The 22,957-nt window shown below is 53.0% G+C and overlaps 1 protein-coding gene across 2 annotated transcripts in view; it reads left to right on the top strand.

The window, feature by feature from the left end:
• Positions 1-22,957, top strand: part of dipk1b (divergent protein kinase domain 1B) — a 96,123-nt gene that overhangs the window by 50,086 nt on the left and 23,080 nt on the right. For both annotated transcript variants that reach the window (XM_068011995.1, XM_068011994.1), the window contains exon 4: positions 15,243-15,419. In XM_068011995.1, the coding sequence (XP_067868096.1) occupies positions 15,243-15,419 (177 nt within the window). The remainder of the gene's footprint in view (positions 1-15,242; positions 15,420-22,957) is intronic.

Below are 22,957 nucleotides of genomic sequence, written 5' to 3'. Positions count from 1 at the left end.
CGAAGGGGCAGAGAGAGAGTGAGAGTGCGAAGGGGCAGAGAGAGAGTGAGAGTGCGAAGGGGCAGAGAGAGAGTGAGAGTGCGAAGGGGCAGAGAGAGAGAGAAAGAGCGAAGGGGCAGAGAGAGAGCGAAGAGGCAGATAGAGAGAGAGAGTGAGCGAAGGGGCAGAGAGAGAGAAAGCAAAGTGGCAGAGAGAGAGAGTGAGCGAAGGGGCAGAGAGAGAGCGAAGATGCAGATAGAGAGAGAGAGTGAGCGAAGGGACAGAGAGAGAGAGGGAGAGAGAGAGAAAAGGGGCAGCGAGAGAGAGAGCGAGCGAAGGGGCAGAGAGAGAGCGAGCGAAGGGGCAGAGAGAGAGCGAGCGAAGGGGCAGAGAGAGAGAGCGAAGGGACAGAGAGAGAGATGGAGAGAGAGCAAAGGGGCAGTGAGAGAGAGAGAGAGCAAAGGGGCAGTGAGAGAGAGAGCGAGCGAAGGGGCAGTGAGAGAGAGAGCGAGCGAAGGGGCAGAGTGAGAGCGAGCGAAGGGGCAGAGAGAGAGCGAGCGAAGGGGCAGAGAGAGAGCGAGCGAAGGGGCAGAGAGAGAGCGAGCGAAGGGGCAGAGAGAGAGCGAGCGAAGGGACAGAGAGAGAGAGGGAGAGAGAGAGCGAAGGGGCAGAGAGAGAGAGAGCGAAGGGGCAGAGAGAGAGAGAGCGAAGGGGCAGAGAGAGAGAGAGCGAAGGGGCAGAGAGAGAGAGAGCGAAGGGGCAGAGAGAGAGAGAGCGAAGGGGCAGAGAGAGAGAGAGCGAAGGGGCAGAGAGAGAGAGAGCGAAGGGGCAGAGAGAGAGAGAGCGAAGGGGCAGAGAGAGAGAGAGCGAAGGGGCAGAGAGAGAGAGCGCGAAGGGGCAGAGAGAGAGAGAGAGCGCGAAGGGGCAGAGAGAGAGAGAGAGCGCGAAGGGGCAGAGAGAGAGAGAGAGCGCGAAGGGGCAGAGAGAGAGAGAGAGCGCGAAGGGGCAGAGAGAGAGAGAGAGCGCGAAGGGGCAGAGAGAGAGAGAGAGCGCGAAGGGGCAGAGAGAGAGAGAGAGCGCGAAGGGGCAGAGAGAGAGAGAGAGCGCGAAGGGGCAGAGAGAGAGAGAGAGCGCGAAGGGGCAGAGAGAGAGAGAGAGCGCGAAGGGGCAGAGAGAGAGAGAGAGCGCGAAGGGGCAGAGAGAGAGAGAGAGCGCGAAGGGGCAGAGAGAGAGAGAGAGCGCGAAGGGGCAGAGAGAGAGAGAGAGCGCGAAGGGGCAGAGAGAGAGAGAGAGCGCGAAGGGGCAGAGAGAGAGAGAGAGAGCGCGAAGGGGCAGAGAGAGAGAGAGAGAGCGCGAAGGGGCAGAGAGAGAGAGAGAGCGCGAAGGGGCAGAGAGAGAGAGAGAGCGCGAAGGGGCAGAGAGAGAGAGAGAGCGCGAAGGGGCAGAGAGAGTGCGAGCGAAGGGGCAAAGAGAGAGAGGGTGCGAGCGAAGGGGCAGAGTGAGAGAGGGAGAGCGAAAGGGCAGAGTGAGAGAGGGAGAGCAATAGGGCAGAGAGAGAGAGAGAGCGAGCGAAGGGGCAGGGAGAGAGAGAGCGAGCGAAGGTGCAGGGAGAGAGCGAGCGAAGGGGCAGATTCAGAGAGAGAGCGGGCGAAGGGGCAGAGAGAGAGCGAAGGAGCAGAGAGAGAGCGAGCGAGCGAAGGGGCAGAGAGAGAGAGAGCGATGGGGCAGAGAGAGAGTGGGCGAAGGGACAGAGAGAGAGAGAGAGGGCAAAGGGGCAGAGAGAGAGCGAAGGGGCAGAGAGAGTGAGAGAGCGAAGGGGCAGAGAGAGTGAGAGAGCGAAGGGGCAGAGAGAGAGGGAGTGGGCGAGCGAAGGGGCAGAGAGAGAGAAAAAGAGCGAAGGGGCAGAGAGAGCAAGCGAAGGGTCAAAGAGAGAGAAGGGGCAGAGAGAGAGTGAGCAAAGGGGCAGAGAGAGAGAGTGAGCAAAGGGGCAGAGAGATAGAGAGCGAAGGGGCAGAGAGAGAGAGAGCGAGCGAAAGGGCAGAGAGAGAGATAGAGAGCGAAGGGGCAGAGAGAGAGATAGAGAGCGAAGGGGCAGAGAGTCAGTGAGCAAATGAGCAGAGAGAGAGTGAGCGAAGGGGCCGAGAGAGAGAGTGAGAGCGAATGTGCAGAGAGAGAGTGAGAGAGAGTGCAAAGGGGCAGAGAGAGAGAGAGAGAGAGTGAGCGAAGGGGCCGAGACAGTGAGAGTGATTGGCAGAGAGTGAGAGCGAGCGAAGGGGCAGAGAGAGAGTGAGAGTGCGAAGGGGCAGAGAGAGAGTGAGAGAGCGAAGGGGCAGAGAGAGAGAGAGAGCGAAGGGCCAGAGAGAGAGAAAAAGAGCAAAGGGGCAGAGAGAGTGAGTGAGCGAAGGGGCAGAGAGAGAGAGAGAGCGAAGGGCCAGAGAGAGAGAGAGAGAGCGAAGGGGCAGAGAGAGACAAAGAGAGAGCAAAGGGCCAGAGAGAGAGAGAGAGAGAGCGAAGGGGCAGAGAGAGACAAAGAGAGAGCGAAGGGCCAGAGAGAGTGAGTGAGTGAAGGGGCAGAGAGAGAGCGAAGGGTTAGATAGAGAGAGAGAGTGAGCGAAGGGGCAGATGGAAACTGAGTGAGCGAAGGGGCAGAGAGAGAGCGAAGAGGCAGATAGAGAGAGAGAGTGAGCAAAGGGGCAGAGAGAGAGAGAGTGCAAAGGGGCAGCGAGAGAGAGTGCAAAGGGGCAGCGAGAGAGTGAGCGAAGGGGCAGAGAGAGAGTGAGTGAAAGGGCCGAGAGAGTGAGAGCGAAGGGGCAGAGTGAGAGAGAGAGAGCGAAGGGGCAGAGTGAGAGAGAGAGAGCGAAGGGGCAGAGTGAGAGAGAGAGAGCGAAGGGGCAGAGTGAGAGAGAGCGAGCGAAGGGGCAGAGAGAGAGCGAGCGAAGGGGCAGAGTGAGAGAGAGCGAGCGAAGGGGCAGAGAGAGAGCGAGCGAAGGGGCAGAGAGAGAGTGAGAGTGCGAAGGGGCAGAGAGAGAGAGAGAGAGAGCGAAGGGGCAGAGAGAGAGAGAGAGCGAAGGGGCAGAGAGAGAGAGAGAGCGAAGGGGCAGAGAGAGAGAGAGAGCGAAGGGGCAGAGAGAGAGAGAGAGAGCGAAGGGGCAGAGAGAGAGAAAAAGAGCGAAGGGGCAGAGAGAGAGAAAAAGAGCGAAGGGGCAGAGAGAGAGAAAAAGAGCGAAGGGGCAGAGAGTGAGTGAGCGAAGGGGCAGAGAGAGAGAGAGAGAGCGAAGGGGCAGAGAGAGAGAGTGAGAGCGAAGGGGCAGAGAGAGAGAGTGAGAGCGAAGGGGCAGAGAGAGTGAGAGCGAAGGGGCAGAGAGAGAGAGAGCGAAGGGGCAGAGAGAGAGAGAGCGAAGGGGCAGAGAGAGTGAGAGCGAAGGGCCAGAGAGAGAGTGAGAGAGCGAAGGGGCAGAAAGAGAGCGAAGGGTTAGATAGAGAGAGAGAGTGAGCGAAGGGGCAGAGAGAGAGAGAAAGAGCGAAGGGGCAGAGAGAGAGAGAAAGAGCGAAGGGGCAGAGAGAGAGAGTGAGCGAAGGGGCAGAGAGAGAGCGAAGAGGCAGATAGAGAGAGAGCAAAGTGGCAGAGAGAGAGAGTGAGCGAAGGGACAGAGAGAGAGTGAGTGAAAGGGCCGAGAGAGTGAGAGCGAAGGGACAGAGTGAGAGAGAGAGAGAGCGAAGGGGCAGAGAGAGAGAGAGAGCGAAGGGGCAGAGAGAGAGAGAGCGAAGGGGCAGAGAGAGAGAGAGCGAAGGGGCAGAGAGAGAGAGAGCGAAGGGGCAGAGAGAGAGAGAGCGAAGGGGCAGAGAGAGAGAGAGCGAAGGGGCAGAGAGAGAGAGAGCGAAGGGGCAGAGAGAGAGAGAGCGAAGGGGCAGAGAGAGAGAGAGCGAAGGGGCAGAGAGAGAGCGAGCGAAGGGGCAGAGAGAGAGAGTGAGCGAAGGGGCAGAGAGAGAGCGAAGATGCAGATAGAGAGAGAGAGTGAGCGAAGGGACAGAGAGAGAGAGGGAGAGCGAAAGGGCAGAGTGAGAGAGGGAGAGCGAAAGGGCAGAGTGAGAGAGGGAGAGCGAAAGGGCAGAGTGAGAGAGAGTGAGTGAGCGAAGGGGCAGGGAGAGAGTGAGCGAAGGGGCAGAGAGATAGAGTGAGCGAGCGAAGGGGCAGGGAGAGAGCGAGCGAAGGGGCAGAGAGAGCGAGCGAGCGAAGGGGCAGAGTAAGAGAGGGAGAGCGAAGGGGCAGAGAGAGAGTGAGTGAGCGAAGGGGCAGAGAGAGAGAGAGAAAGAAGGGGCAGAAAGAGAGAGCGAGCGAAGGGATAGAGAGAGAGAGTGATAGCGAAGGGGCAGAGAGAGCGAGAGCGAGCGAAGGGGCAGAGAGAGAGAGAGAGAGAGAGCGAGCGAAGGGGCAGAGTGAGAGACGGAGAGCGAAGGGGCAGAGAGAGAGAGAGAGAGCGAGCGAAGGGGCAGAGTAAGAGACGGAGAGCGAAGGGGCAGAGAGAGACAGAGAGCAAAAGGGGCAGAGAGAGAGTGAGCGAAGGGGCAGAGAGAGAGAGAGAAAGAAGGGGCAGAAAGAGAGAGCAAGCGAAGGGATAGAGAGAGAGAGTGATAGCGAAGGGGCAGAGAGAGCGAGAGCGAGCGAAAGGGCAGAGTGAGAGAGGGAGAGCGATGGGGCAGAGAGAGCGAGAGCGAGCGAAAGGGCAGAGTGAGAGAGGGAGAGCGATGGGGCAGAGAGAGCGAGAGAGAGCGAAGGGGCAAAGAGAGAGAGGGAGAGCGAAAGGGCAGAGTGAGAGAGGGAGAGCAATAGGGCAGAGAGAGAGAGAGTGAGCGAGCGAAGGGGATGAGAGAGGGAGTGAGCGAGCGAAGGGGCAGGGAGAGAGCGAGCGAAGGGGCAGAGAGAGAGAGAGAGAAAGCGAAAGGGCAGAGTGAGAGAGGGAGAGCAATAGGGCAGAGAGTGAGCGAGCGAAGGGGCAGGGAGAGAGTGAGTGAAGGGGCAGAGAGATAGAGAGAGAGAGCGATGGGGCAGAGAGAGCGAGAGCGAGCGAAGGGGCAAAGTGAGAGAGAGCGAGCGAAAGGGCAAAGTGAGAGAGGGAGAGCGATGGGGCAGAGAGAGCGAGAGCGAGCGAAGGGGCAAAGAGGGAGAGAGAGCGAGCGAAGGGGCAAAGTGAGAGAGAGAGAGCGAAAGGGCAGAGTGAGAGAGGGAGAGCAATAGGGCAGAGAGAGTGCGAGCGAAGGGGCAAAGAGAGAGAGGGTGCGAGCGAAGGGGCAGAGTGAGAGAGGGAGAGCGAAAGGGCAGAGTGAGAGAGGGAGAGCAATAGGGCAGAGAGAGAGAGAGAGCGAGCGAAGGGGCAGGGAGAGAGAGAGCGAGCGAAGGTGCAGGGAGAGAGCGAGCGAAGGGGCAGATTCAGAGAGAGAGCGGGCGAAGGGGCAGAGAGAGAGCGAAGGAGCAGAGAGAGAGCGAGCGAGCGAAGGGGCAGAGAGAGAGAGAGCGATGGGGCAGAGAGAGAGTGGGCGAAGGGACAGAGAGAGAGAGAGAGAGAGAGGGCAAAGGGGCAGAGAGAGTGAGAGAGCGAAGGGGCAGAGAGAGTGAGAGAGCGAAGGGGCAGAGAGAGTGAGAGAGCGAAGGGGCAGAGAGAGAGGGAGTGGGCGAGCGAAGGGGCAGAGAGAGAGAAAAAGAGCGAAGGGGCAGAGAGAGCAAGCGAAGGGTCAAAGAGAGAGAAGGGGCAGAGAGAGAGTGAGCAAAGGGGCAGAGAGAGAGAGTGAGCAAAGGGGCAGAGAGAGAGAGTGAGCAAAGGGGCAGAGAGATAGAGAGCGAAGGGGCAGAGAGAGAGAGAGCGAGCGAAAGGGCAGAGAGAGAGATAGAGAGCGAAGGGGCAGAGAGAGAGATAGAGAGCGAAGGGGCAGAGAGTCAGTGAGCAAATGAGCAGAGAGAGAGTGAGCGAAGGGGCCGAGAGAGAGAGTGAGAGCGAATGTGCAGAGAGAGAGTGAGAGAGAGTGCAAAGGGGCAGAGAGAGAGAGTGAGCGAAGGGGCCGAGACAGTGAGAGTGATTGGCAGAGAGTGAGAGCGAGCGAAGGGGCAGAGAGAGAGTGAGAGTGCGAAGGGGCAGAGAGAGAGTGAGAGCGCGAAGGGGCAGAGAGAGAGAGAGAGCGAAGGGCCAGAGAGAGAGAAAAAGAGCAAAGGGGCAGAGAGAGTGAGTGAGCGAAGGGGCAGAGAGAGAGAGAGAGCGAAGGGCCAGAGAGAGAGAGAGAGAGCGAAGGGGCAGAGAGAGACAAAGAGAGAGCAAAGGGCCAGAGAGAGAGAGAGAGAGAGCGAAGGGGCAGAGAGAGACAAAGAGAGAGCGAAGGGCCAGAGAGAGTGAGTGAGTGAAGGGGCAGAGAGAGAGCGAAGGGTTAGATAGAGAGAGAGAGTGAGCGAAGGGGCAGATGGAAACTGAGTGAGCGAAGGGGCAGAGAGAGAGCGAAGAGGCAGATAGAGAGAGAGAGTGAGCGAAGGGGCAGAGAGAGAGAGAGTGCAAAGGGGCAGCGAGAGAGAGTGCAAAGGGGCAGCGAGAGAGTGAGCGAAGGGGCAGAGAGAGAGTGAGTGAAAGGGCCGAGAGAGTGAGAGCGAAGGGGCAGAGTGAGAGAGAGAGAGCGAAGGGGCAGAGTGAGAGAGAGAGAGCGAAGGGGCAGAGTGAGAGAGAGAGAGCGAAGGGGCAGAGTGAGAGAGAGCGAGCGAAGGGGCAGAGAGAGAGCGAGCGAAGGGGCAGAGTGAGAGAGAGCGAGCGAAGGGGCAGAGAGAGAGCGAGAGTGCGAAGGGGCAGAGAGAGAGAGCGAGAGTGCGAAGGGGCAGAGAGAGAGAGAGAGAGAGCGAAGGGGCAGAGAGAGAGAGAGAGCGAAGGGGCAGAGAGAGAGAGAGAGCGAAGGGGCAGAGAGAGAGAGAGAGCGAAGGGGCAGAGAGAGAGAGAGAGCGAAGGGGCAGAGAGAGAGAGAGAGCGAAGGGGCAGAGAGAGAGAAAAAGAGCGAAGGGGCAGAGAGAGAGAAAAAGAGCGAAGGGGCAGAGAGAGAGAAAAAGAGCGAAGGGGCAGAGAGAGAGAAAGAGAGCGAAGGGGCAGAGAGAGAGAGTGAGAGCGAAGGGGCAGAGAGAGTGAGAGCGAAGGGGCAGAGAGAGAGAGAGCGAAGGGGCAGAGAGAGAGAGAGCGAAGGGGCAGAGAGAGTGAGAGCGAAGGGCCAGAGAGAGAGTGAGAGAGCGAAGGGGCAGAAAGAGAGCGAAGGGTTAGATAGAGAGAGAGAGTGAGCGAAGGGGCAGATGGAAACTGAGTGAGCGAAGGGGCAGAGAGAGAGCGAGCGAAGGGGCAGAGAGAGAGAGAGAGAGCGAAGGGGCAGAGAGAGAGAGAAAGAGCGAAGGGGCAGAGAGAGAGAGAAAGAGCGAAGGGGCAGAGAGAGAGAGAAAGAGCGAAGGGGCAGAGAGAGAGAGAAAGAGCGAAGGGGCAGAGAGAGAGAGTGAGCGAAGGGGCAGAGAGAGAGCGAAGAGGCAGATAGAGAGAGAGCAAAGTGGCAGAGAGAGAGAGTGAGCGAAGGGACAGAGAGAGAGTGAGAGCGAAGGGACAGAGTGAGAGAGAGAGAGAGCGAAGGGGCAGAGAGAGAGAGAGAGCGAAGGGGCATAGAGAGTGAGAGCGAAGGGGCAGAGAGAGAGAGAGCGAAGGGGCAGAGAGAGAGAGAGCGAAGGGGCAGAGAGAGAGAGAGCGAAGGGGCAGAGAGAGAGAGAGCGAAGGGGCAGAGAGAGAGAGAGCGAAGGGGCAGAGAGAGAGCGAGCGAAGGGGCAGAGAGTGAGTGAGAGTGTGAAGGGGCAGAGAGAGAGAGAGAGAGCGAAGGGCCAGAGAGAGAGAAAAAGAGCGAAGGGCCAGAGAGAGAGAGAGAGAGAGAGAGAGCGAAGGGCCAGAGAGAGAGAGAGTGAGTGAGCGAAGGGGCAGCGAGACAGCGAAGGGTTAGATAGAGAGAGAGAGTGAGCGAAGGGGCAGATGGAAACTGAGTGAGCGAAGGGGCAGAGAGAGAGTGAGTGAAAGGTTCGAGAGAGAGTGAGAGTGCGAAGGGGCAGAGAGAGTGAGTGAGCGAAGGGGCAGAGAGAGAGAGAGAGTGCGAAGGGGCAGAGAGAGAGTGAGAGTGCGAAGGGGCAGAGAGAGAGTGAGAGCGCGAAGGGGCAGAGAGAGAGTGAGAGTGCGAAGGGGCAGAGAGAGAGTGAGAGTGCGAAGGGGCAGAGAGAGAGTGAGAGTGCGAAGGGGCAGAGTGAGAGTGCGAAGGGGCAGAGAGAGAGTGAGAGTGCGAAGGGGCAGAGAGAGAGTGAGAGTGCGAAGGGGCAGAGAGAGAGTGAGAGTGCGAAGGGGCAGAGAGAGAGAGAAAGAGCGAAGGGGCAGAGAGAGAGCGAAGAGGCAGATAGAGAGAGAGAGTGAGCGAAGGGGCAGAGAGAGAGAAAGCAAAGTGGCAGAGAGAGAGAGTGAGCGAAGGGGCAGAGAGAGAGCGAAGATGCAGATAGAGAGAGAGAGTGAGCGAAGGGACAGAGAGAGAGAGGGAGAGAGAGAGAAAAGGGGCAGCGAGAGAGAGAGCGAGCGAAGGGGCAGAGAGAGAGCGAGCGAAGGGGCAGAGAGAGAGCGAGCGAAGGGGCAGAGAGAGAGAGCGAAGGGACAGAGAGAGAGATGGAGAGAGAGCAAAGGGGCAGTGAGAGAGAGAGAGAGCAAAGGGGCAGTGAGAGAGAGAGCGAGCGAAGGGGCAGTGAGAGAGAGAGCGAGCGAAGGGGCAGAGTGAGAGCGAGCGAAGGGGCAGTGAGAGAGAGAGCGAGCGAAGGGGCAGAGAGAGAGCGAGCGAAGGGGCAGAGAGAGAGCGAGCGAAGGGACAGAGAGAGAGAGGGAGAGAGAGAGCGAAGGGGCAGAGAGAGAGAGAGCGAAGGGGCAGAGAGAGAGAGAGCGAAGGGGCAGAGAGAGAGAGAGCGAAGGGGCAGAGAGAGAGAGAGCGAAGGGGCAGAGAGAGAGAGAGCGAAGGGGCAGAGAGAGAGAGAGCGAAGGGGCAGAGAGAGAGAGAGCGAAGGGGCAGAGAGAGAGAGAGCGAAGGGGCAGAGAGAGAGAGAGCGAAGGGGCAGAGAGAGAGAGAGCGAAGGGGCAGAGAGAGAGAGAGCGAAGGGGCAGAGAGAGAGAGCGCGAAGGGGCAGAGAGAGAGAGAGAGCGCGAAGGGGCAGAGAGAGAGAGAGAGCGCGAAGGGGCAGAGAGAGAGAGAGAGCGCGAAGGGGCAGAGAGAGAGAGAGAGCGCGAAGGGGCAGAGAGAGAGAGAGAGCGCGAAGGGGCAGAGAGAGAGAGAGAGCGCGAAGGGGCAGAGAGAGAGAGAGAGCGCGAAGGGGCAGAGAGAGAGAGAGAGCGCGAAGGGGCAGAGAGAGAGAGAGAGCGCGAAGGGGCAGAGAGAGAGAGAGAGCGCGAAGGGGCAGAGAGAGAGAGAGAGCGCGAAGGGGCAGAGAGAGAGAGAGAGCGCGAAGGGGCAGAGAGAGAGAGAGAGCGCGAAGGGGCAGAGAGAGAGAGAGAGCGCGAAGGGGCAGAGAGAGAGAGAGAGCGCGAAGGGGCAGAGAGAGAGAGAGAGCGCGAAGGGGCAGAGAGAGAGAGAGAGAGCGCGAAGGGGCAGAGAGAGAGAGAGAGAGCGCGAAGGGGCAGAGAGAGAGAGAGAGCGCGAAGGGGCAGAGAGAGAGAGAGAGCGCGAAGGGGCAGAGAGAGAGAGAGAGCGCGAAGGGGCAGAGAGAGAGAGAGAGAGCGCGAAGGGGCAGAGAGAGAGAGAGAGAGCGCGAAGGGGCAGAGAGAGAGAGAGAGCGCGAAGGGGCAGAGAGAGAGAGAGAGCGCGAAGGGGCAGAGAGAGAGAGAGAGCGCGAAGGGGCAGAGAGAGAGAGAGAGCGCGAAGGGGCAGAGAGAGAGAGAGAGCGCGAAGGGGCAGAGAGAGAGAGAGAGCGCGAAGGGGCAGAGAGAGAGAGAGAGCGCGAAGGGGCAGAGAGAGAGAGAGAGCGCGAAGGGGCAGAGAGAGAGAGAGAGCGCGAAGGGGCAGAGAGAGAGAGAGAGCGCGAAGGGGCAGAGAGAGAGAGAGAGCGCGAAGGGGCAGAGAGAGAGAGAGAGCGCGAAGGGGCAGAGAGAGAGAGAGAGCGCGAAGGGGCAGAGAGAGAGAGAGAGCGCGAAGGGGCAGAGAGAGAGAGAGAGCGCGAAGGGGCAGAGAGAGAGGGAGCGCGAAGGGGCCGAGAGAGAGGGAGCGCGAAGGGGCCGAGAGAGAGGGAGCGCGAAGGGGCCGAGAGAGAGGGAGCGCGAAGGGGCAGAGAGAGGGAGCGCGAAGGGGCAGAGAGAGGGAGCGCGAAGGGGCAGAGAGAGGGAGCGCGAAGGGGCAGAGAGAGAGAGAGCGAAGGGGCAGAGTGAGAGAGAGCGAAGGGGCAGAGAGAGAGTGAGAGTGCGAAGGGGCAGAGAGAGAGAGAGAGAGAGCGAAGGGGCAGAGAGAGAGAGAGAGAGAGCGAAGGGCCAGAGAGAGAGAAAAAGAGCAAAGGGGCAGAGAGAGTGAGTGAGCGAAGGGGCAGAGAGAGAGAGAGAGCGAAGGGGCAGAGAGAGAGAGTGAGAGCGAAGGGGCAGAGAGAGAGAGAGAGAGCGAAGGGGCAGAGAGAGAGTGAGTGAAAGGGCCGAGAGAGTGAGAGTGATTGGCAGAGAGTGAGAGGGAGCGAAGGGGCAGAGTGAGAGAGAGCGAAGGGGCAGAGTGAGAGAGAGCGAAGGGGCAGAGAGAGTGTGAGAGAGAGCGAAGGGGCAGAGAGAGAGAGAGAGAGAGAGCGAAGGGCCAGAGAGAGAGAAAAAGAGCAAAGGGGCAGAGAGAGTGAGTGAGCGAAGGGGCAGAGAGAGAGAGAGAGCGAAGGGGCAGAGAGAGAGAGTGAGAGCGAAGGGGCAGAGAGAGAGAGTGAGAGCGAAGGGGCAGAGAGAGAGAGAGAGCGAAGGGGCAGAGAGAGAGAGTGAGAGCGAAGGGGCAGAGAGAGAGAGTGAGAGCGAAGGGGCAGAGAGAGAGAGTGAGAGCGAATGGGCAGAGAGAGAGTGAGTGCGAAGGGGCAGAGAGAGAGAGCGAAGGGGCAGAGAGAGTGAGAGTGATTGGCAGAGAGTGAGAGGGAGCGAAGGGGCAGAGTGAGAGGGAGCGAAGGGGCAGAGTGAGAGAGAGCGAAGGGGCAGAGTGAGAGAGAGCGAAGGGGCAGAGTGAGAGAGAGCGAAGGGGCAGAGAGAGAGAGAGCGAAGGGGCAGAGAGAGAGTGAGAGTGCGAAGGGGCAGAGAGAGAGAGAGAGAGAGAGAGCGAAGGGCCAGAGAGAGAGAAAAAGAGCAAAGGGGCAGAGAGAGTGAGTGAGCGAAGGGGCAGAGAGAGAGAGAGAGAGAGCGAAGGGGCAGAGAGAGAGAGTGAGAGCGAAGGGGCAGAGAGAGAGAGTGAGAGCGAAGGGGCAGAGAGAGAGAGTGAGAGCGAAGGGGCAGAGAGAGAGAGTGAGAGCGAAGGGGCAGAGAGAGAGAGAGAGAGCGAAGGGGCAGAGAGAGAGAGCGAAGGGGCAGAGAGAGAGAGCGAAGGGGCAGAGAGAGAGAGCGAAGGGGCAGAGAGAGAGTGAGTGCGAAGGGGCAGAGAGAGAGAGAGCGAAGGGGCAGAGAGAGTGAGCGAAGGGGCAGAGAGAGAGAGAGCGAAAGGGCAGAGAAAGAGAGGGAGAGCGATGGGGCAGAGAGAGCGAGAGAGAGTGAGCGAAGGGGCAGAGAGAGAGTGAGCGAAGGGGCAGAGAGAGAGAGAGAGAGAGAGAGAGTGAGCGAAGGGGCCGAGAGAGTGAGCGAAGAGGCAGAGAGACAGTGACCGAGCGAAGGGGCAGAGAGAGAGAGCGAGCCAAGGGATAGAGAGAGAGAGTGATAGCGAAGGGGCAGCGAGAGAGAGAGAGAGCGAAAGGGCAGAGTGAGAGAGGGAGAGCGATGGGGCAGAGAGAGCGAGAGCGAGCAAAGGGGCAAAGCGAGAGAGAGCGAGCGAAGGGTCAAAGAGAGACAGAGCGAGCGAAAGGGCAGAGTGAGAGAGGGAGAGCGATGGGGCAGAGAGAGAGAGAGCGAGCAAAGGGGCAAAGAGAGCGAGCGAAGGGGCAAAGAGAGACAGAGCGAGCGAAAGGGCAGAGTGAGAGAGGGAGAGCGATGGGGCAGAGAGAGCAAGCAAAGGGGCAAAGATAGAGAAGGCGCAGAGAGAGAGAAAGCAAAGGGGCAGAGTGAGAGAGGTCGAACGGACAGAGAGAGAGAGGGCAAAGGGGCAGAGATAGAGTGAAGGGGCAGAGAGAGAGGGAGTGAGCGAGCGAAGGGGCAGAGAGAGAGGGAGTGAGCGAGCGAAGGGGCAGAGAGAGAGGGGGTGAGCGAGCGAAGGGGCAGAGAGAGAGTGAGCCAAGGGGCAGAGAGAGAGCCAGCGAAGGGGCAGAGAGAGAGAGAGTGAGAAGGGGCAGAGAGAGAGAGAGAGCAAAGGGGCAGAGAGAGCAAGCGAAGGGGCAAAGAGACAGAAAGCGCAGAGAGAGAGAAAGCAAAGTGGTAGAGAGAGTGAGCGAAGGGGCAGAGAGAGAAAGTGAGCGAAGGTGCAGAGAGAGAGTGAGTGAAAGGGCCGAGAGAGAGAGAGAGCGAGCGAAGGGGCAGAGAGAGAGAGCGAGCGAGCGAAGGGGCAGAGAGAGAGAGAGAGCGAGCGAAGGGGCAGAGAGAGAGAGAGAGCGAGCGAAGGGGCAGAGAGAGAGAGAGAGCGAGTGAAGGGGCAGAGAGAGAGAGAGAGCGAGCGAAGGGGCAGAGAGAGAGAGAGAGAGCGAGCGAAGGGGCAGAGAGAGAGAGAGAGAGCGAGCGAAGGGCCAGAGAGAGAGAGAGCGAGCGAAGGGCCAGAGAGAGAGAGAGCGAGCGAAGGGGCCGAGAGAGCGAGAGCGAGCGAAGGGGCCGAGAGAGCGAGAGCGAGCGAAGGGGCAGAGAGAGAGAGAGAGAGCGAAGGGGCAGAGAGAGAGCGAGAGCGAGCGAAGGGGCAGAGAGAGCGAGAGCGAGCGAAGGGGCAGAGAGAGCGAGAGCGAGCGAAGGGGCAGAGAGAGCGAGAGCGAGCGAAGGGGCCGAGAGAGCGAGCGAAGGGGCAGAGAGAGAGAGTGAGAGCGAAGGGGCAGAGAGAGAGAGTGAGAGCGAAGGGGCAGAGAGAGCGAGAGCGAGCGAAGGGGCAGAGAGAGCGAGAGCGAGCGAAGGGGTAGAGAGAGAGAGCGAGCGAAGGGGCAGAGAGAGAGAGAGAGAGCGAGCGAAGGGGCAGAGAGAGAGAGAGCGAGCGAAGGGGCAGAGAGAGAGAGAGCGAGCGAAGGGGTAGAGATAGAGAGTGAGAGCGAAGGGGCAGAAAGAGAGAGAGCGAAAGGGCAGAGTAAGAGAGGGAGAGCGATGGGGCAGAGAGAGCGAGAGAGAGTGAGCGAAGGGACAGAGAGGGAGAGCGAAGTGGCAGAGAGAGAGAGAGCGAAAGGGCAGAGTAAGAGAGGGAGAGCGATGGGGCAGAGAGAGCGAGAGAGAGTGAGCGAAGGGACAGAGAGGGAGAGCGAAGTGGCAGAGAGAGAGAGAGCGAGCGAAGGGGTAGAGAGAGAGAGTGACAGTGAAGGGGCAGAGAGAGAGAGAGAGCGAAAGGGCAGAGTGAGAAAGGGAGAGCGATGGGGCAGAGAGAGCGAGAGTGAGCGAAGGAGCAAAGAGATAGAGAGAGAGAGAGCGAAAGGGCAGAGTGAGAGAGGAAGAGCGATGGGGCAGAGAGAGGTAGAGAGCAAAGGGGCAGAGAGAGGTAGAGAGCAAAGGGGCAGAGAGAGGTAGAGAGCAAAGGGGCAGAGAGAGGTAGAGAGCAAAGGGGCAGAGAGAGTGAGAGCGAAGGGGCAGAGAGAGAGAGTGAGAGCGAATAGGCAGAGAGAGTGAGAGCGAGCGAAAGGGCAGAGTGAGAGAGGAAGAGCGATGGGGCAGAGAGAGGTAGAGAGCAAAGGGGCAGAGAGAGAGAGAGAGCGAAGGGGCAGAGAGTGAGAGAGAGAGCGAAGGGGCAGAGAGTGAGAGAGAGAGCGAAGGGGCAGAGAGTGAGAGAGAGAGCGAAGGGGCAGAGAGTGAGAGAGAGAGCGAAGGGGCAGAGAGAGAGAGGGTGGGCGAATGGTCAGAGAGTGAGTGAGCGAAGGGGCAGAGTGAGAGGGTGAGCGAAGGGTCAGTAGAATGCAGGAAAAGTCGACTATAGATGAAGGAATACAATGAAAGATCTTGCATTTATAAATCGCCTTATATTCTTAGGATGTATGAAAGCATTGCACAACCAATGAATTATTTTGAACTCGTTAATGTTGATATGTAGGCAGCTCATTTGTGCAATGCAAGGTCCTAAAAGCAGCTAAGGCGATGAATAATCTGTGTTTAATGGTGTTAGTTGAAGGATTGATTGAGGTCAGGACACTGAGTTATTCATACTCTTGAATGACTCGTGCCATGGGACTATGCACATCCACCAGAACAGGTAAACGTGGAGGTTCAGATCATTGTCTCATGTGAAAAATGTCGCTTCTGATAAATGCAGCTTAGATTCTGAGCTCAAGTTCTAGATTAGAGTTTGAACTCATGATCTTCTGACTTTGAAGCGAGAATGCTACAGTTCCATTAGGGGTCTGGGAGTGTGATGCATGAGGTTACATTATCTAATAATATGTTGGGTGAGCATGAATGGAGCTGATGGTCATTTTTTGCCATGGTTTTTGTAGTATGTATTTCTACCATTACCTGTGTACACGTTTCAGAAAATAACATTTTGGGAAACAGTATGTGAGTAATTTCATATGTGAAGGGTGGTGTGTAGCTTGGGAGGAACTGCTGACTTCTCTCTGGTTTCCAAAGCTTTCCACCATGGGGGGATTATCCTCACCTCATGTCTGGGTCTGTTGTAGACTAGTTGATAAGACATTGATCACTGTGATTTGTCAGTAGCTCCATTATCATTTGGAACATGTGACTACCAGGATGGTAAAAGGTGAACTAGATGGACTTTGATCTTTTCATCATTCAGCAATTCCTCTGATCACAGCATCTGGTATTGAGAAACCCAAACTAATCGGATACAGACAGTACCAGACTCTCATACACTATAAGACGCTATGAAATAAGTAAAAGCAAAGGTGGGAACTTGAGAGAAGAGAAAGGAGGTTAAGCACACTGCCTAATGAAGGTCATTGCGTTAAGTTGCCATGTTTCACCCCACAGGTTTATGGGGGAACTTGGAGGGATAAGGAAGTCATTATCAAGTGTGGGATAGAAGAAGCCTTCAGAGCAGATCGAAATCCTGAGACTGTACCTCGGAGAAACTTGGTGCTGTTTGACAAACCAACCAGAGGGACCTCGATGGACGAGTTCAAGGCAATGTTGCTGACATTCCTGAAGGTTAGTTTAATAGAATTTCCCCACAAGTGGCTCTGATCCCAGAACTCTAACTTGATAGATTGTTCTCTCTGCTCACTGTCAGACTGTCAGTTATGGTCAGACACATCTCCATTACCATGACTAAAAATATCCAAACCAGGCTCCTGAGAAACCCAAAATAAAAGCAAAATACTGCAGATGCTGGAAATCTGAAATAAAACCAAAGTGCTGGAAATACTCAGCAGGTCTGGCAACATCTGTGGAGAGAGAAACAGAGTTAACGTTTCAGGTTGATGACCTTTCATTAGCACCTTTCAGCAAAGCATTGGATCTGCCACAGACAGTTTACTCGGTTCTAGACAAATCTAATTTAAACCCAGAGAGATCTTGCTTTCCTTCACTCAGTCATTAGATCAATGACACATAGATGTTGGTGTTTTGCTAGATGCACACAGCTCCTCAGAAGTGAGGATCACAAATCACTCTAAAACAAATGGAAGGAGCTTTCGTCCCCATTTTGATCACCAGCACGAGACCCCATTAAATGGGAGATGTTCAAGAGCAGTCATTGCTTCTCTGCAACCCATCAATGGTCGATACCCAACCCTAGATATTAGGACCAGAGTACCTCACATCCCACCTCCAGTTAATGCTAATAGGTATCATCCCTTTCCCACTAAACTAGGATCCCATAAACCTGCTGCTCCCCCAAACCACCCACTCCCCTGAGCTCCCACAGCCCCAAACCCCTCACACCCTGCCCCAAACCCCATTTGCTTCCCCTGAACACCCCAACCCCTACCCCTGAACTCCCCTCTCCCAGAAACCCCCTACTGAACCTCCGCTACTCCCACTGAAACCCCCCACCTGCTCCTCCTGAACCCCCTTTCTCGAACCCCCGCAACCTCCTCCTGAAACACCCACCCCTCCCTCTGAACCCCCACCCCCTCCCTCTGAACCCTTGCCACCACTCCCTGAAACCCCCAGCCCCTCCTTTGAACCCCACTGCCTGCTCCTCCTGAACCCCCTCTCTCACTCTTCCTGAAACCGCCTACTCACTGAATCCTCCCACTGACTCCCCTACCCCCTCCCACTGCACCCTTTTCTTCCTGAAACTCCCAGCCCCTCCTCTGAACCCCACTGCCTGCTCCTCCTGAGCCCCAGCCCACTCTTCCTGAAGCCCCCAGTACCGTAGCTGGGGCCTAACCAGTGTTTTATAAAGGTTTAGCATAACTTTGCTAATGTACTCAATTCCTCATTGAGACAACCTTCACCTGAACCATGCTGTGACCCTTGTCTGACGAATCCTATAACTAGGGCGGTAGAGAGGGCTTTAATCTAAATAGTAGGGGGGAGGGTTTACCTGAGGGGAAATTTAGAAAGTTAACAAGAAAGGGAAAGGCAATGGTGCAGGGTAGCGATATGGGTAAAAATAACCAGAGTGTGACAGGAGGGACAGTGTGTACAGACATAAGAGTGCACTAGCAAATAAGATCAGAGTAAAAATAAGAAAAATGGTAAAAAGGCAGAATTAAAGGCTCTTTATCTGAAAGCATGCGGCAATCATAATAAGATGGATAAAATAAGTGATCTGGTAGCCATTACAGAGACGTGGGTGCAAGGTGACCAAGGCTGGGAGCTAAATATTCAAAGTTATTTGACATTTCAGAAGGACAGGTAGAAAGGAAAAGGAAGTGGGGTAGCTCTGTTAATAAAGGATGAAATCAGTACAATAGTGAGAAAGGATCTTGGTTCAGAAGATAAAGATATAGAATCAGTTTAGGTGGAGATATAAGAAATCATAAAGGAAATAAGTCACTGGTGGGAGTTGTTTATAGGCCCCTTAACAGTAGCCACACTGTAGCACAGAATATAAATCAAGAAATAATGGGGCCTTGTAGGAAAGGTACTGCAATAATCGTGGGTGATTTTAATCTTCATATAGATTGGACTAATCAAATTGGCAAAGGGAGCCTGGACGATGCATTCATAGAGTCACAGAGCGGCTGCAGGACATTCTTCTGAGGAGGGTGAATAGCCAGAGGTCATGGTCCATATTGGAACTAACGACATAGGTAGGAAGAGGGATGAGGTCCTGAAAGCAGAGTTTAGGAAAAAAATTAAAAAGCAGGATCTCAAAAGCAGTAATTTCAGGATTACTCCCAGTTCCACATGCTAGAAGCATAGGAATAGCAGGACTGAGCAATTGAACAAGTGGCTGGAAAATTGGTGCAGGAGGGAGAGCATCAGATTTCTGAGGCATTGGGACCGGTTCTGGGGCAGGTGGGACCTGTACAAGATGGACGGGCTACACCTTAACAGGACTGGAACTAATATCCTCGCAGGGAGATTTGCTAGTGCTGTTGGGGAGGGTATAAACTAGCTTGTCGGGGGTTGGGAACCTGAGGGGTAGCTCAAATTGGAAGGAAGTAAAGCTGGTAACAGGAGGTAGAAAAGCAGAAAGCGACATTAGAAGACAGGCAAAACAAAGGCGAACATCAATTAGGGTTAGAATGCAGAATGTCAAGAAGATAAGGTTAAGGGCACTCTATCTGAATGCACGCAGCATTCGCAACAAGGTAGATTTAAAGGCACGCATACAGGTCAATGGGTATGATCTAATTGCCATTACGGAAACCTGGCTACAGGGTGACCAAGACTGGGAACTGAATATTCAAGGATATTCGACATTTAGGAAGGACAGGAAGAAAAAAAGGAGGTGGTGTTGCGCTGATAAGGGATGGGATCAGTACATTAGTAAAGGAGGATCTCAGATCGGAAGAACAAAATGCGGAATCTGTTTGTGTGGAGCTAAGAAACAGCAAGGGGCAGCAAACATTGGTAGGAGTTGTTTATAGGCCATCAAACAGCAGTGGTAGTGGGGCATGGCATTAATCAGGAGATTAGGGAAGCCTGCAGCATGGTAATACAGTAATCATGGGTGATTTCAATCTGTATATAGACTGGGTAAACCTAATGAGCACTAATGCTGTGGAGGACAAGTTTCTATAGTGTGTTAAGGATGGTTTTCTAGAGCAGTATGTTGAGGAACCGACTAGAGAACAGGCATTTTAGAACTAGTATTATGTAATGAGAAAGGGCTAATTAATAATCTTGTTGTAAAAGAAACTTTAGGGATGAATGACCATAATATGATAGAATGCACAGTGGCGCAGTGGTTAGCACCACAGCCTCACAGCTCCAGGGACCTACGTTCAATTCCGGGTACTGCCTGTGCGGAGTTTGCAAGTTCTCCCTGTGACTGCGTGGGTTTTCGCCGGGTGCTCCGGTTTCCTCCCACAGCCAAAGACTTGCAGGTGATAGGTAAATTGGCCATTGTAAATTGCCCCTAGTGTAAGGTAGGTGGTAGGGAATATGGGATTACTGTAGGGTTAGTATAAATGGGTGGTTGTTGATCGGCACAGACTCAGTGGGCTGAAGGGCCTGTTTCAGTGCTGTATCTCTAAAATAAAAAATAAAAATTTTACATAATGTTTGAAAGTGAGGTAGTTCAATCTGAAGCCAGGGTGTTAAACTTGAACAAAGGAAATTCTGAAGGTATAAGGGGCAAATTGCTGAGGTGGATTGGGAAAATACATTAAAAGTTATGATAGTACATAGGCAATGGATAGTCTTCAAAGAAATATTACATAGTTTACAGCAACTATACATTCCTTCAAGGCACAAAAACCCCAAAAGTAAAGGCAGTCAACCGTGGATAACAACGGAAGTTAAGGATTGTATAAGATTAAAAGCAAAGGTTTATAAAGTTGTCAGAAATAGTAGTAAACCTGAGGATTGGAGGATTTTAGAATACAGCAAAGGAGGACCAAGAAACTGATAAAGAAAGGGAGAATAGAATATGAATGTAAACTAGCAAAAAACATAAAAACAGACTGTAAAAGCTTCTATCGGTACTTAAAAAGGAAACATTTGGCTAAGACAAATGTGGGTCCAGTACAAGCAGAGTCAGGAGAATTCATAATGGGGAATAGAGAAATGGCAGAGAAGCTAAATGATTACCCTGTGTCTGTCTTCACTGAGGGAGATACAAGAAATCTCCCAGAATTAGAGAGCCAAGGGATTAGGGAGAATGAGGAATTAAAGGAAATTAGTATTGGTAAGATTGTATTGGAGAAATTAATGGGGCTGAAGGTTGATAAGTCCCCAGGACCTGATAATCTACATCCCAGAGTGTTAAAAGAGGTAGCTATGGAGATAGTGGATGCATTGGTGATTATCTTCCAAAATGCTACAGATTCTGGAATAGTTTCTGCAGATTGGAAGGTCACAAATGTCACCTCACTATTTAAGAAGGGAGGGAGGGAGAGAGAAAACAGGAAATCACAGACCTGTTAGCCTTACATCAGTAGTAGGGAAACTGTTTCAATCTATTCTGAAGGGTGCGATGAATGGACACTAGGATAATAATGATGATTGGGTATAGTCAACATGGATTTATGAATGGCAAATCATGTTTGACGAATCTGTTGGAGCTTTTTGAGGATGTTACTGACAGAATTGATAAAGGGGAGTTGGTGGATGTGGTATACTTGGATTTTCAGAAAGCTTTTGATAAAATTCCCCACAGGAGATTGGTTAGCAAAATTAAAGCACATGGGTTAGGAGGTAATATACTGGCATGGATTAAGGATTGGTTAACAGACAGAAAACAGAGAGTAGGAATAAACGGGTCATTCTCACGTTGGCAGGCTGTGACTAGTGGGGTACCACAAGGAGCAGTACTTGGGCCCCAGTTATTCACAATAGATATCAATGATTTGGATGTGGGGACCAAATGTAATATTTCCAAGTTCACGGATGACACAAAACTAGGTGGGAATGTGTGTTGTGAGGAAGATGCAAAGCGGCTTCAAGGGGATTTCACAGACTTAGTGAGTGGACAAGAACATGGTAGATGGAATATAATGTGGAAAAATGTGAGGTTATCTATTTTGGTAGGAGGAATAGATGTGCGGAGTATTTCTTAAATGGTAAGAGATTAGAAAGTGTAGATGTACAAAGGGACCTGGGTGTCCTTGTCAATAAGTCACTGAAAGCTAACACGCAGGTGCAGCAAGCAATTAAGAAGGCTAATGCTATGTTAGCCTTTATCGCAAGAGGATTTGAGTACAGGAGTAGTCTTGCTCCAATTGTATAGAACCTTGGTTAGACTGCACCTGGAGTACTGTGTGCAATTTCGGTCCCCTTACCTTAGGAAGGATATTATTGCCATAGAGAGAGTGCAACGAAGGTTCACCAGACTTGTTCCCGGGATGGTGGGACTGTCCTATGAAGAGAGATTGGGGAAACTGGGCCTGTATTCTCTAGAGTTTCGAAGAGTGAGAGGTGATCTCATTGAAACCTACAAAATACTGAAAGGGATAGACAGGGATGCAGCTAAGATGTTTCCCTGGTTAGGGAGTCTAGAACCAGGGCATGCAATTTCAATTCACACCCTCTCTGTACTAACGCTTGGTCTTTCAGCACACCATTAACATACCATTTGCCTTTGTTCCATGACCTTCTGGTCTGTGACCTTGTCCTATCAACACCTCTTTTGTTATCTCTTGCCCCACCCCCGCTTTACTTGCTGAAAACCTTTTACTTTTCTAATATTTGTCAGTTCTGATGAAGGGTCACTGACCTGAAACGTTAACTCTGCTTCTCAGATGCTGCCAGACCTGCTGAGTATTTCCAGCATTTCTTGTTTATATGACATAAAGGGATATGGGGATAGTGGGAAAAAGGCATTGAAGTGGATGATCAGCCATGATTGTATTGAATGGCAGAGCAGGCTCGATGGGCTGAATGGCCTACTACTGCTCCTATGTTCCTACATTAAGACAAAGTTAAGGGCACTCTATCTGAATGCATGCAGCATTCACAACAAGGTAGATGATTTGAAGGCACAAATAGAGGTAAATGGATATGATTTAATTGCCTTTACGGAGCTAAGAAACAGCAAGGGGCAGCAGATATTGGCGGGAGTTGTATATAAGCCAATAAACAGTAGTGATAATGTTCATCATGGTATAAATCAGGAAATTAGAGCTGCATGTAACATGGGCAATAATAATGGGTGAGTTCAATTTACATATAGACTGGATAAATCTAATGAACACTACTGCTGTGGAGGTTAAATTCCTGGAGTGTGTACGAGATGGGTTTCTGGAGCAGTATGTTGAGGAACCATCTAGAGATCAGGCTATTTTAGATTTAATATCATGTAATGAGAAAAGGTTAATTAATAACCTTGCTGTAAAGGAGCCATTAGGAAATAATGACCACAATATGATAGAACTTTACATTAAGTTTGAAAGAGATATAGTTCATTCTGAAACTAGGGCCTTAAATCTGAACAAAGGAAACTATGAAGGTATGAGGGGCAAGTTGGCGATGATGGATTGGGAAAATACATTAAAAGATTTGATGGTAGACAGGCAATGGCTGGTATTTAAAGAAGTATTACATGGTTTACATCAAATATACATTCCTCTAAGACACGAAAACCCAACTGGAAAGGTGAATCAACTGTGGCTTACTATAGAAGTTAAAGATTGCCTTAGATCAAAGGAAGTGTTTTATAAGGTCACCAGAAAAACTGGTAAACCCGAGGATTGGGAGCAATTTAGAAAAGGAGGACCAAGAAACTGATAAAGGAAGGGAAGATAAAATATGAACGTAAGCTAACTAGAAACATAAAGGCGGACTGTAGAAGCTTCTTTAGGTATGTGAAAAGGAAAAGATTAGCAAGGACAAACGTGGGTCCATTACAGGCGGAGACAGGAGAATTTGTGGTAGAGCATGGGGCAATGGTGGAGACTAAACAATTACTTGGTGTCTGTCTTCACGGATGAAGATACAGAAAATGTCCTAGAAATATAACAGAGAGTAGCTAAAGTAAGTTTTGGTTCCTTAGAAGATGAGACTGGGGAATTAATGGGAATCAAGGAAATGACAGAGGCTTTGAACAAGTATTTTGTATCTGTCTTAACAGTAGAAGACACAAAAAGCATCCCAAGAATAGCAGAAAATCAGGAGGCAAAAGGGAGGGAAGAACTTGAAACAATCACTAGCACCAAAGAAAAAGTACTAGGAAAACTAATGGGACTAAAGGCTGACAAGTCCCCTGGACCTGATGGCCTGCATCTGAGGTTCTTAAAATAAGTGGTTGCATGGATAGGGGATTGCATTCGTTGTAATGTTCCATATTCCCTAGATTCTGGAAAGGTCTCAGTGGATTTGAAAACCACAAATGTAACACCTCTATTCAAGAAAGGTTAGGGTGGCAGGGGGTTACAGGAAGCAGGAAACTATAGGCCAGTTAGCCTAACATCTGTCACTGGGAAAATGCTAGAATCCAGTAGTAGGACATTTAGGAAAACATAATGCAATCAGGCAGAGTCAACATGGTTTCATGAAAGAGAAATCATGTTTGACAAATTTCTTGGAGTTCTTTGAGGATGTAACAAACAGGTTGGATAAAGGGGAACCAATAGATGTAGTGTATTTGGATTTCCAAAAGGGATTCAATAAGGTGTCACATAAAAGATTAC

Source organism: Heterodontus francisci, chromosome 32, assembly GCF_036365525.1.
Source record: "Heterodontus francisci isolate sHetFra1 chromosome 32, sHetFra1.hap1, whole genome shotgun sequence".
Taxonomy (NCBI): Eukaryota; Metazoa; Chordata; class Chondrichthyes; order Heterodontiformes; family Heterodontidae; genus Heterodontus; species Heterodontus francisci.
The sequence above is the reverse complement of the archived record's forward strand: the minus strand, read 5'-3'. Positions and strand labels throughout refer to the sequence as shown.